The 14,298-nt window shown below is 42.5% G+C and overlaps 1 protein-coding gene across 1 annotated transcript in view; it reads left to right on the top strand.

Moving 5' to 3' along the window:
* Window positions 1–14,298, top strand: part of LOC148999051 (RNA-binding ASCH domain protein) — an 82,848-nt gene that overhangs the window by 39,136 nt on the left and 29,414 nt on the right. Inside the window, exons 8-9 of the mRNA XM_089141502.1 lie at window positions 8,751–8,876; window positions 9,642–9,735. Coding sequence (XP_088997628.1) covers window positions 8,751–8,876; window positions 9,642–9,735 — 220 coding nt within the window. The remainder of the gene's footprint in view (window positions 1–8,750; window positions 8,877–9,641; window positions 9,736–14,298) is intronic.

The raw sequence follows: 14,298 nt of genomic DNA, 5'->3' as shown, positions 1-14,298 counted from the left end.
TCTTTAGTTGGGATCGATTCACCACACACACTGAAACTGACGGGACAAATAAATGGCTGTGAAGTCATCATTCTGATCGATTGTGGAGCAATGCACAATTTCGTCGTTCAAGAGTTGGTGGAGCCGTTGGGATTGGAAATCCAGAAAACAAAATTTCAAGTTGCTTTGGGCGATTAGCAAAGGTACGGGGATTTGTCGACAGATTCCGATTCAGTTGGGTGGTGAGGTCTTTGTGCAAAATTTTTACCCTTTCAATTTGGGTAGCATTGATATAATCTTGGGCGTGGAATGGCTGCAGACACTAGGGGAAGTACGCTGTAATTGGCGCTTGAGAACCATGAGCTTTGAGTGGTAGGGACGACCCGTGAAACTAAATGGGGATCCGACCTTGCTGCGATTAGAAACAACATTGAAGAGTGTGCTACAGTCGGTTCAAGCAGGCGATGATGGATACTGGCTACAACCTCAGCATCCTGTCGGAGACGATATAGAGGTACAAGAGAGTACAACAGTTCACATTTATTAACTGACTTTGCTCAATTATTTGCTGAACCAACTGAATTGCCGCCAAGAAGGAAGCAAGACCACCGGATACGGTTAGCCGAGAGAAGTAACCCACCTAATATTCGACCCTATCGTTACCCACATTCTCAAAAGAACGAGGTCGAAAGATTGGTACAGGAAATGTTAACAGCAGGATTGGTACGACCTAGTGTGAGTTCTTACTCCAGTCCAGTACTGTTGGTTCGAAAGAAGGATGGCGGATGGCGTTTTTGTGTGGACTATCGTGCCCTAAATAAACTCATAGTTCCTGACAAGTTTCCCATTCCTGCAATTGACGAACTGTTGGATGAGCTAGGCGGAGCAACAGTGTTTACCAAGCTTGATCTGAAAGTAGGATACCACCAGATTAGAATGACGGAAGGTGATGAAGAAAAGACGGTTTTTCGTGCACATAATGGGCATTACGAGTTCTTGGTGATGCCGTTTGGGCTCTCGAATGCTCCAGCCACATTTCAATCACTCATGCATGAGGTATTTCGAGAACACTTGCAAAAATTTATTTTGGTGTTCTTTGACGATATTTGGGTGTATAACAAGACCATGGAGGAACATGTGGGCCATTTGCGAACCACCTTTATACTCCTCACACAGCACCACCTCGTCGTCAACCGGAAAAAATGCATGTTTGGGGTTGCTACATTGGAGTATTTAGGGCATATCATATCTAAAGACGGAGTCACGGCGGACCCACGGAAGATTAATTGCATGGTGGAGTGGCCCCAACCCGCCAATCTTAAAGCCTTGCGAGGGTTTTTAGGGTTAACCGGGTATTACCGCAGATTCGTCCGAAATTATGGTAAAATTGCCGCTCCGCTCACGAACTTATTGAAGAAAGATGCATTTCAGTGGGGTAACGAGGCAACAACGGCGTTTAACTCCCTTAAGACAGCCATGACAACCGTTCCAGTATTGGTGACGCCAGATTTCACAAAGGAGTTTTTGGTAGAGACTAATGCTTCAGGTTTTGGGTTGGGTGCGGTTTTGATGCAAGAGGGCCACCCCATTGCCTACTGGAGCCAAGTGTTGTCCCCTCGCGCACAAACCAAGTCTGTCTATGAGAAAGAACTAATGGCAATAGTACTTGCCATCCAAAAATGAGGTTATTACTTAATGGGGAGACATTTCAAAGTACGAATGGATCAGAAAAGTCTGAAATATTTGCTGGAACAATGCATTGTGGCTACTGATCAACAAAAGTGGGTCTTGAAACTTTTGGGATTTGATTTTGAGATATTGTATTGTCCGAGCAGCGAAAACAAAGCCGCCGATGCTCTCTCGAGACGGTCGCAGGATGATAAGCAGCTTTACTCGATGACAACAGCAACTTGGCAGGAAAGTGAGGATTAGATACAGCGGTACACGCCACGGGCCATTACCAGAAGGTCGTTCAAGCCTTGCTGAAGGGATCCCAGGACTACCTCGGCTACCAGCTTCAAAAGGGCACCTTACTCTATAAGAATCGGTTAGTCATCCCCACGATGGGTCACCATTAATTCCCAAATTACTTTTAGAGTATCATTCTACCCCATTCGGTGGGCATTCAGGGTTTTTGAGGACTTACAAGCGATTAGCAGCTGTGGTAAACTGGGTAGGAATGAAGGCTGCTGTCCACGAATTTGTGGCTAGTTATGATGCTTGTCAGCGCAGTAAATATCAAGCCATGAAACCCGCTGGACTCCTTCAACCACTGCCAATTCCAGATCGCATTTGGGAAGACATTAGCATGGATTTTATTGGTGGGTTACCCAGGACTAAGAGTGGAGATACCGTGCTTGTTGTAGTTGACCAGCTATCCAAGTACGCTCATTTCATTGCTCTTTCACACCCTTATTCCGCCAAGGATGTGGCTATCTCATTCAGCAAGGAGGTTATCCACTTGCACGAGTTCCCTCGAACCATTGTCTCCGATCGAGATCGCGTCTTCCTTAGTAATTTTTGGATGGAGCTTTTCAAATTAGCGGGCACCAACCTCAAGTTCAGCAGTGCCTACCATCCTCAAACGGATGGTCAAACGGAGGTGGTAAATCGCAGCCTTGAAATTTACCTACGATGCTTTTGTGCTCGCCAACCGAAGGACTGGATTAATTGGTTGCTGTGGGCCGAATATTGGTTCAATACAACGTTTCATTCAGCCACAAAAATGACTCCCTTTCAGGTTGTGTATGGGCGAGACCCCCCCTCTCTTCTGTGTTGGGAGGATGGTCGATCTAAAGTGGATGAGGTTGATGTGTTCCTCCGAGAGCGCAATCGGGTGTTGGAGGATTTCAAAACAAATCTGCGGGTGGCCCAAAATAGGATGTGCATTTCCGCGGATTCAAAGCGTAGGGAAGTGCATTATCAAGTGGGGGATGAAGTTTTTCTTAAGCTACAACCTTATCGCTTCCAGAAACTCGTCAAACGGCCCAATGAGAGACTCAACCATTGCTACTATGGGCCGTACCAGATCATTGAGCCAGTGGGACCAGTCGCCTATCGTCTACGTTTACCTGATGATTCACGGATCCACCCGGTGTTTCACGTTTCACAGTTGAAGCAGGCATTGGGGCAGCACATTACCCCGCAGCCGCTTCCAACTTGTTTGTAGGGAAACGACGAGTTGCAGCTCACACCCGAAGCCTAGCTCAACATTCGTTTCTCTACTCAAGGGTTGCTGAAGGTTTTGATTCAATGGAAAGGACTGCCGCCTTGTGAAAATACTTGGGAATCTTATGCTGAAATGCAATCCCACTTTACAGATTTTCACCTTGAGGACAAGGTGAAACTTTTGGAGGGGAGTATTGATAAGCCCCTGATATCAAGAGTTTATATTCGACAAGGAAAGCACTCTCAAGGAAACGATTGACAGTTTGAAGAGTGAAGAGAGTCCTGTCGTTTTCAGCAGAGTCCTATTGCATTCAGTGACTGGCAGATTTGAAGCATGAAGAGTCCTTCTACGTTAAGATTATTAGAATTAGATTTGGAGAGTCGAGAGTCATAATACATTCAGGTTAGAGTGAGTCATAATACATCCAGGTTAGAGTTACATTACAGTTAGGTTACTTTTGAAGAGTCCTACTCGAAGTAGGCTGATTTTGTTAATTAATTCGGTAGGAATGTAATTGCTAAAAATAGGGGGGGGGGAGGAAGAGTAAAGAGGCAGGAGAGAGAAGTTTATGTGAGAGCCATTGCTCTTGGGTAGGCGTAGGAATCACCTACTGCTAGTAGTATGTATTGTTTCTTATTTAACTTTTATTCAAAGTCCCTTTTTTCTTTTTGAGTTATTCCACCTTGTTAAGTAGCCTCATTCAGGTACCTAACACTCCCCCTATTTAGGAATCTCTTCCTGAACCTCTAACTGAGGCTGAATTAGGGTTGGTAGGTCTCTATATGTGATAGGAACATCCAAAGTGGGAAAAAAACACCTCTGCTCTTTGGAGTCTCCCCCTGGAGAGGTGTATAATAAGGAGTAAACTCATTAAAGATGACATCCATGGACACTATTGTCTTCCTCGAAGGAGGATGGTAACATTTGTAACCCTTTTGGGTCACAGAATACCCCAGAAAAATGCATCGGAGGCCACCAAGTTCCAACTTAATCTTGTGGGTCGAAGTTTTGGCATAACACACAACCAAATATCCTTGGAGGAACTATAAAGGAAGATGTCCCTTGAAGGACCTCACTAAGGCATTTGAAGTCTAGAATTCTATTAAGCATCCTATTCATGAGGTATGATGCAGTGAGAACTGTGTCACTCCAATATTGGTCGGGGACATTCATGACAATTAGAAGAGAACGAGCAATCTCTAAAAGACGCCTATTCTTCCATTCGGCCACTCCATTTTGGGCCGCAATAGCAACACAACTAGTTTGATGTATTATGCCAGAATTAGAGAGGTATCTCTAAAATTCTTTTTCACTATACTCGGTTCCATTGTCATTGCAAAGGACCTTCACAGTGGCATTAAATTGAGTTTTAATCATATCATGAAAATCTTGAAAACATCGGAAAACTTCATTTTTTTTTGTCTAAAAAGATAAATCCATGTGGAGCCAGAAGCGACAATCAGTAAAAGTAACAAAAAAATGATGGCCAGTAATAGATATACGACGACAAGGCCCCCACACATCATTATGAATTAACATAAAAGGAATAAAACTTATATTATTATGAGAAGGCAAATAACTTGAACGTATTTGTTTAGCAAAAACACAAGCTTCAGAAAAAAAAATTCCTTATGACAAGATAAGACTAAATCAGGGAAAAGTTTTCTCAAAGTTCCTATAAGGGGATGGCCTAGCCTACGATGTCACTGGTAGAGAGCTGACAAATTGACTAGATGAGGAGTAGCAAGCATAGCAGAAGAAGAGGCTCCATTCGATTCCAACAAGTAGAGGGCGTTGTCTAGTTTACCACGTCCAATCTCCTTCCCTGTTACCAGATCCTGAAAGACACAATAGGATGGAAAAAATGTTACCGTACAATTCAAGTCATTGGTAAGACTACTAATGGAAAGAAGGTTAGTAGAAAAAGATGGATAATGTAAAACTGAAGACAAAGAAAGGGATGGTGAATGTTGTATGGTTCCCTTTCCAGCAATGGAAGAGTAAGAACCATCAGCTATACGGACCTTATCTTTCCCTAAGGTAGGTAAATAATTCAAGAAAAGAGAAGCAGAATCTGTCATATGTTCTGTTGCTCCAATATCAATAATCCATGGAGCATAAACGGAAGAAGCATGGAAGCCGTTAAATAGGGTGCTTGAAGTAGTAGTGCAGTTGACGAGGCATTGGAAGAGGCAGTGTAGCGGCGGCGGTAGACAACTGTAGAATGCGCCTTAGAGCAAGCAACTCTTCTTGGGAAAAACTGATATCTGAAGTAGGTGCGGTAGAAACAATTTTTGAATAATGAGCCTTGGGTTTACCCTTCTTTTGAGCCCTTTTTTGTTCAAAATCTGTAGGTTTCCCATGTAATATCCAGCATGTGGTTTTGGTATGATAAGGCTTGTGGCAATGCTCACACTTAACCATATCTTTGGCTGATTTTGTTCGGGACACCATACTCACACTCTAAAGAGCAGATTTTCCCACTATCGGGTGATGCAACATAGTCAGACGACAACTCTCCTCACGTTGAACAAGTGCACAAGATTGTTCCAATGTAGGAACAGGAGAGCGACTCAAAACCTGTACTCGAATCGGATAATACTCCACATTTAAGCCAGCCAAAAAATCATACACCCGAATTTTGTCAACATATTTCCTATAGGCAACCACATCATCAGGATTAGTCAATTGGTAGTCAACATAATGGTTTAACTCTTGCTAGAGAGAGCATAATTCAGCATAGTACTGGGCAACTGTCAGCTCTTTTTGTGTGGTCTCATGAAGTTTCTTTCGTAGCTCATAGATCTGCGCATCATTTTTAGTTGTCCATAAGTCTCTTTAGTAGCCTTCCAAATCTGGGCTGCTGTATCCAACAATAAATAACCCTTGGCTAGATTTGGATGCATGGAATCCAAGAGAAAGGACATGATAAGAGAGTCGTGTGAAATCCACTTTTCCTGAAGAATGCCAGCAGTCAAAAGGTTTGGTTGTAGTGCCCATAATATGACCGAATAGACCTCTTTCAGTAATAGTCAAATAGGCGGAACGAGATCAGATCAAGTAATTGGTTCCATCGAACCTAATAGAGAGTGATGGAAGGTTGGGATAATTTTCATGACTTGTTGGAATTGCAAAAACATCCGGTGTAGTCATATCTTCAGTCGACTCACCAAGAACACCACCAAAAACGATTTTTATCAAACCCGCTGAAAATTCTGATCAAACCTTCTGAAAATGGCCAGAAAAATCTGCAAAAAATATCATGACTTGCTGATCAAATCTGCTGGAGAAAAATCTGATAAAAACTGCTGTTCTGCAGGCTGCAAATTGGTTCTGAAATATCTCAGGAAGGTGTAAGAGGTCAAAAAAATTTTTCTCTGAGCAATGGTATTTTTTGGATTCAATGTTGCAGTAATTTTCTGATCAATACTAGGTTTTTCGATATAACTTGGCTCTGATTCCATGTGGAGATAAGAATCCTTAGGTAATCAATGTGATTCCTAAGCTTTCTATTTATAATAATGTGAAATATACAAAGTTACATAATTACCCTCACTAACCAACTGAATAATAATAACTTGAACCACAACTTATAATTAAACCAACCCACAAATAAACCGAACCAACCAACAGTTATGTTCCATTTGTAATTCTGTTTTGACTCTAATGCAAATATATGTTGGTTAGTAGTTGTTACAATCATAGTTGTTAAGGCGTCGCCTAAGTGTCCGGGCATACTTGGAGGGCTTAAGGCGAGTGTCGCTTCATTAGTAGCCCATAAGGTGTCAACCTCGATGTCTCAGGCGTTGCCTCAGGGACCTCGGATGCCATATACCCCAAGGCGACCGACATATGGGCTATTTAAAGTCCAAAAAAAATAAGATCCAAATCAGAGGCTGATAATTCATTTACAATTAGTTTCGATTGGGAATTAACTATTCGTTGGACCTAATATGCATCACTGTAATATGCTACATGGGATCAAATTTTACGTCAATTAAAAAAAAGGCAATTGAATGACTTAAACCGTAAAGACCAAAATCGAATGCCCTAAAATCTCGGTAACTCTTCCTCTCAAACTCCATTGCCAATGACTTGCAGCGACCAGTGATCGAGACCGAGACGCAGTGACTGCAGACTTCTTTCTTTCTACTCTCTCTGGCGACTTCTTTCTTCTTCTTCTTCCTTTTTTTCCCCTTAAAAACTTGGTATAAACCTGAAACCTTTCCTTATTGAAGTTGCAACACTAGTAGTCAAGTAACTCCAGTTGCAGCGGCGACTTCTTTTTTCTTCTTTCTGGCGTCTTTTCATAGCTTCATCTTAGGAGAAGGTAGGTGATGCCTAACTCTTTCTTCTTTCTCTGTGTTTTTTTTTTCTTTCTTCCTTTCGTTAATTGGTGATTTTGTTAGTCAGTAAACTTTAGCAATTTTTGGGTGTTTGTTTGTTCACCATCTTCTCATGCAACACCACAATGGTATGTCTCCGGCCAATTTTTTTTATTTATTTAAAATCTATTATCTATTTCCAGAAATAAACAATGCTTAATCAGGGACTTTGTATGACTTGTTATTGAATACCCTTATGCTCTGAGCCTCTAATTTTTGCTTCTAGATTCTTGGCCATTTTTTTTGGGTTTGTTCACCATCTTCTAGGGCGACGGTATATCTCCGGCGTTTTTTTTTTTTTTTTTAAACTCTGCTGTCTGTTTCCAAAAATAAACAATGCTTAATCAGGGACTTTGTATGACCTGTTATTGAATACCCTTATGCTCTGAGCCTCTGATAGTTGGCTATGAGATTCTCGGCTGCCTCGACCGCCTCAAAAGCGCCTCGGAGGGCGCCTTGTCGAATCATCGCCTCAACTTCACTAAACTGCCATGCATCACCTCGTTGCTCACAACTATGGGTACAATAGAAAACACCTTCTATTGCTCGAACCTTTTCTCCCATTGTCCTCTTTCAGTCTTTCCTTTCTTCCTCATTCTCTTTCTTTCGTTACCTTTTACCATGGAATGGTTATGGGTTCTGGTATTGTTTGTATGTCATCAGATATTTAAATTTTGCCAGTGCTTATTCTCTCCTTTGCCTGCAGTTTCGAGGTTTGTTTAAGTTTTTGAGTTGAAGAAGGGAACCCTAGTTCACAAAATAAGGAGAACCTGTTTCATTTTGGTTTTGCTGAGCGTAATATTGGTTTATTTGTTGTACTGAGGTTAAACAGATCTGCCGTTACATTGCTTGGGGTGTATCAATTCTATCTTGCCCTTTATTTTCTTTTAGTTTCCAGATGACCCTTAACCCTTTAATCCTAGTTGTTATTTGGTAACTTTTCCTTGTTTATTTTTGGTCTTACAGAATTTCCATTCTTTGTTTATGTTATTTAATATCTTCAGATAACTAGTATGATTTCGTTGCTCCAGAATAATATTTAGCAGGCATACTTTTCTTCTAGATATTTATAGATGTCAACAATTATACTCATATTGTCAGGCAAATTGTTGCTGAAATATACCAAGCACATCTAGATTTACCTATCTGAGTTACTTGCAGCTTGCAATGTCATTTGTAAACAGAAAAAGTAATAACTTTTTCTCTCTGTAACCCAGGGATTGAGTTATGGTGGTATACGAAGCCTTCTGGGCTTGGCTCAAACTGTGGGATCAGTTCCTGATGCACTTCCTCCCCCAAGATCTGCTCTGCTATCATCTTTCCTGATGCCTCATAAGCCAAATGTAAGTACTGGCTGACTAATTATTTCGTTGCCTAAATTAGGGTTGGGCTCAGGTAAATATCAGTTGATGTATTCTACTTATTATGTTTAGAGAATAAAGATTGCCATCTTATTTGGTTTCAGAAAGGAATAAATTGCGAGCTCCGTCTAGATGATTACTCTTATCACGATCAGTGGGTGGGGGAAGGAGCTGGCTTCTTGAGGGCAAAAGGGCCTTCCATTTAATTAATTCACCTTGGGGTTGGGATGGTGGGACAAAATTGACCCTATTAGATTTTCTAGCACATAGCTGTCTTGCATTTTAAGATTCTAATTGAAAGGATTATGATGAGTGAACCGTTATGGTTTTGGTTCAGATTGTGCCATTCGGGTATAGTAGTCAAGGCAATGACTAGGTGTCCAGAGTCATTGGTCATGTTGGGTGCCTAGGTGGGTGTTTTCATATTTGGCCCTCTCCAATGCCTTGGTCACCTTGCCTCCTTGATGACTATGGTACTGACCTTGGTGATAACAGTTGTAAATGGCTTTTCCTTGCAGTTGGCACCTCTCTTTTTTTTTCTTCCCGGGGTTGTACACTGAATGTATACTAGGTGTCCTGAATTCAGCATCCTCAATGTCAACATAGTATCGTAGTTGTTTGTATTGAATTGCTTTGCTCTGCTTGTCAGAGTGGATCAAGGAAATATATTATTGCTTAATCTAAATTTATTTGCTTACCCATACTAAATTGATGATTGCTTGATTACATTTATTTCTGTTGGTCGAGGTTAAAGGCAGTACCTTAACCAAGGGAGCAAGGGCATTGGCTAAGCATGTTAATAGGAGCAGTGATGGATGGTGGGGTGATTTTGATGGAAATGGTGAGCATCTATTCAAGTAGCACCCATGTTACTGAGGATTGTTTCTACCATTATCCTTGTTATGCAATATGGCATGCTGTTATGCTAAAAATTGAGTATTAATATTGCCATAGTTTCTCTCACTTTCTACTGTGACAAAATCTTTGGTTTGTTGAGTTATTATTCTGAAGATGTTGTTAAGACTTTGCACTACTGATGATAAGTACAGATTGCTTGGACAGTAAGCACTGCTGTGGTCATAGCTTCAAGTCTAGTAACATCATCAATTTTAAATGGCTTGGGATCTGAGGTGCCCGAGGTGACAACCGCCTTATCACCTAGGATCAATTCTAAAGTAAAGTAGTTTTTTTCTTTCTTGAAGGGCTGCCAGGTCGTTTGATCAATAATTAAAAAACATGTGGAAACCTAACTTAGTAATGGACTTCAAATCCTGGATGCCTAGGTGTCGCAAAAAACAAGATAGGGGACCGGAAACAACTGATGCCAGCATCTTGAAAATCAGCTCTAGGGTCAGCAAACATATTAGGGGAAAAGCAATGGTAGATTGACCAATGCAGGAGTGTCGAAGATTTATGAAAAAAAAAGAAAAAAAGGGGGGGGGGGACCCGGGGGGGGGGGGGGGGGGGGGGGGGGGGGCGGGGCCCGCGGGGCCGGGGGGGGGGGGTGGAATAAAAAAAAAGAAAAAAAAGAAAAAAAAAAAATATATTTTTTTTTTTTTTTTTTTTTTTTTAAAACCTACAAAAAAAAACAAAAAAAAAGAAAAAAGAAAGAATTTAACAAAAAAAAAAGTGTGAGGAAAAAAACTAAATTTTTTTTATTAGAAAGTGATAATTAAATATGTTTGGTTGGTTCCCCAATTATTTTCTTCCTTACTTTTTTCATTTTTTTTTTTTAAAAAAAAAAAAAAAAAGAAGGGGGGTGCGCCTGGGCGCCGGGGGCCGGGGGGCCCCCCCCCCCAACCCCCCCCCAACCGCCCCCCCGCCCCCCCCCCCCCCGCGCGCGCCCGGCCCCCGGGCGCGCGCCCCGCCCCCCCCCCCCCCCCCCCCCCACCGGGGCCCCAAAGGGCGGCCCCCCGGGGTTTTGGTCATTACCCACTTATGCTTCGAGCCCAATTTAGTCAAAATCGTTCCAGCTATTTTTGTGGAGTGTTTACCTACTTTTATTTTGTTAATTGGGGTCTTAATTTGTGAGTCACTTAAGAGTTGTAGTTTAAGTAGAAGTTCTTTAATTAATTAGTGGTCCCTAAGTTTTTTTTTTTGGATGAATAAATAATATATTAAAACCGAACCAAATAATACAAGGGGGAGAGGGGGGGGGGCAACAATCAGTTAAGAAAACGACTGGAGGGAGGAGCTAAGGCTCCAGGAACTAACAATCAATCTATTCCTTGGAGAGTCCATAACTGGGGGATGGGGGAAATAATTGAGCCTAGAAAAAACATAAAAAATAGATGGCATTCCAAATCGAGACATGGGATTGGGATTTGGAAGTCCATCTTCTTATGTTGTGCTCCCACAATAAATGATGAACTGTAGCAGTGAAGATGAGCTTACCTACTCGGTCGCAAATCGAGGAACCAGAGAACTTACTTAGGACCCAATTCCAATCTGGAGCAAAAGTAAAAAAGTGCCTTGATCTAGGCCAAATAGAAGTAAGGGCTAAGATTTAGATGGTGCGGAAGAAAGGGAAAGTGAAGAAAAGGTGGTCAATGTTCTCAATACCAATCCAACAGAGGCTACAGATGGGGCTAGCAGGGATGTGGCGACTGATGAGGAAGGCTTGGGTTGGGAGGGACAGGTTAAGGGTTCTCCAAAGGGTGAGAGAGTGGTGGGGGATGTGGCCTTTAAATCAAACAATGGGGAACCAAGGGACCGGGGGGTGGAGGGGTTTCGAGGAGGTTCCAGGCATAGGCAATTGTGAAGGTTTTAGTATAGGATGGGGTCCAAATGGTGATGTCAGTGGCAAAGGAAGACAAAGGGGGAATGGAGTTCCAAATTTGTGTGAGACTCGAGTGGGGGAGCAGAGACCAAGAGCCATTAGTGATGAATGAGGAGAGGGGAATATCTTTTGGGATTCGGGAGTTATATACAACTCGAGGACCAAAGAGAGAGAACAAAATACCCATCGGATGCAAGGGATCAAGCCAGAAGGAAGGGGTGGACCCAAAGGAGATTTGGACCAAGATAGTAGAGAGGACATGGGGCCGAAGGGTGAGAAGCTTTTTCCATATCTAGGAAGAAGTGGAGAGGGGGAGGGTGGTCCAGATAGAATTCGATTTGAGGAGGTATGAGTAGACCCAGGAGACCCAAATGGAATCATGTGTTGATGCAAATTTTCAAATGAGTTTAAGGATGCAGACCAAATTAACATCATAGATCCTTCAAATACTGAGGCCTCCCTCAGATTTAGGCCGGTTAGTGGCAACCCAACTTATAGGGTGTAGGAAACGAGAGGAATCTTGCCCCTTCTAGAGGAAAGCGGAGAAGAGGGACTCCATAGCATGGATGGTAGATTTGGGAAGGGGGAAGATACCACACCAGTAGAGGTAGGAGGATTGGAGAACATAACGGATGAGAATAGCTCTACCAGCAAAGGAGAGAAGTTTCCCTTTCCAAAGTTGGAGCTTTTTTCGGAGGTTATTAAGCATAGAAGAGCAATGATGATGAGTAAGCCTACTAGGGATAAGGGGAAGGCCTAGATAGGTTATCGGGAAGGAGCCAAGAATAAATCTGGAGAGTTGAAGAAGGGAGGCACGAGCCGAGTCAGAGATACCTGAGAGGAAGATAGTGGATTTCTTAAGATTGACTTTCAGACCAGACAGGGATTTAAAGAAGTAAAGAGTAGAAAGAATGGAAGAAATAGATGTGTGGTCAGCTTTGGAGAAGATCATGAGATCATCAGTGAAAGTGAGATGAGTGAGCTTGAGGGATGGGGGAAATGAGAAGCTGGTCGATTTTGGATTGAAGTAGATAGGACAGGACTTCCAAAGCAAGGGTGAAGAGATAGGGAGAGAACGGACACCCTTGGAGAATTCCCACCCGGGAAGGGAAGAAATCAGCAAGGAGCTGTTGATGATAATGGAGAAGTGAGGAGAAGAGATGCAGATTTAAATCCAGTGGATAAAAGAGGGTGGAAAACCCATAGAGGGGAGAACCTCACTAATGAAGTCCCAACGAATGGAATCAAAAGGTTTATGGAGGTCAACTTTGAAAAGAGCAGCAGGGGAATGGGAGGAATTATCAAACCCTCTGATGATCTCTGCACAAAGGAGGATATTGTCATGATACTCCGATCAGAGATGAAAGCGGATTGGTTGGGGCTCACAAAAGAGGGCATGACCAACTTGATCCTATTGGCAAGGGTTTTGGAAATGAATTTATAGAGGAGATTACAGAGGGAGATGGGGCGAAAATCAGTGAGAGAAAAGGCCCCGGGTTTCTTGAGGATAAGACAGAGAAAAGTTTGATAGATGGAGGTAAGCTGGGAAGGATTGAAGAAGAAGCTATGAATAGCATGAACAAGGTCATCCTCACTAAAATCCCAAGCAGCAAGGAAGAAGTCGATGCTAAATCCATCAAGGCCTGGGGCCTATTAGATTTATGGGACCAGATGGCCGAGAGAATTTCCTCCCGAGAAGGAATAGACTAAAGAGAAGGAAGAAGGGAAGGGTCTACAAACTTGTTTAGAGTGGAGGGAGTGATAGGAGGCCTAGGGGGAGGGGAAGGAGGGGATAGGAGCTTAGAGAAGAAAGAGGTGACTTCAACCTTAATACTAGGAGGGTTATAAATCCATGTACCACTACTAGTGAGAAGACAAGGGAAAGAGTTGAAATAGGTGAAGAGATCGATGGAAATAGGCAGTGTTGGCATCCCCAAGCTCGAGCCATATAATTCGCGATTTCTGCCGAAAGAAACTTTCTTCCTGGGAGGCAAGAGAGGAGAGATTGAGGGAAAGAGACTTCTCTTCCTCAGCAAGAGAAGAAACTGAGGGGGTTAGATCGGAGAAGGGATTGGACCCGAGAGAGGTCATCCCGGCAAGAGGAAGTCCGGGAGGAGATATTAGGAACCTTAATTCGGAGTTATTTTGGTTTTTTATTTTGGCTAGATTTTTACCAATGCTGGCTGCCAACCTAACACATCAACCCTCCCGTTTACTAGGCTTGGGACCGACAACAAATATTGGTTAAGTTATATGATAAACGCTATGCTAAGGCGTTCCCCGACAAAAGACGCCATGCCGCTACACTATAGCCCAAGTGTAGTTCTAAGTGGGCAAGGACTAGCTAGAGCATCCCATAAGCGACACGTCGCATCGGCTCCCCAGTGCAGTGATAAGTTGGCAAAGGTTCTCGCGTTATGGACGAGTGTAGGTAAAGAAGCTAGTCTGGAAATGTAGGATTTGATTGGCATCTTGGAACATAGGATCTCTAATAGGTAAGAGCTTAGAATTAATAGATATTATGATGAAAAGAAGGATTAATATAGCTTGCAAAGAGATAAGATGGAAGGGTAAAAAAGCTAGAGAGTTGGATGACCTTAAAATTTGGTATACCAGGGATAAATC

Source organism: Hakea prostrata, unplaced genomic scaffold (assembly GCF_041222555.1).
Source record: "Hakea prostrata isolate BN-2017 unplaced genomic scaffold, UWA_Hpros_2 contig_58, whole genome shotgun sequence".
NCBI lineage: Eukaryota > Viridiplantae > Streptophyta > Magnoliopsida > Proteales > Proteaceae > Hakea > Hakea prostrata.
The sequence above is the reverse complement of the archived record's forward strand: the minus strand, read 5'-3'. Positions and strand labels throughout refer to the sequence as shown.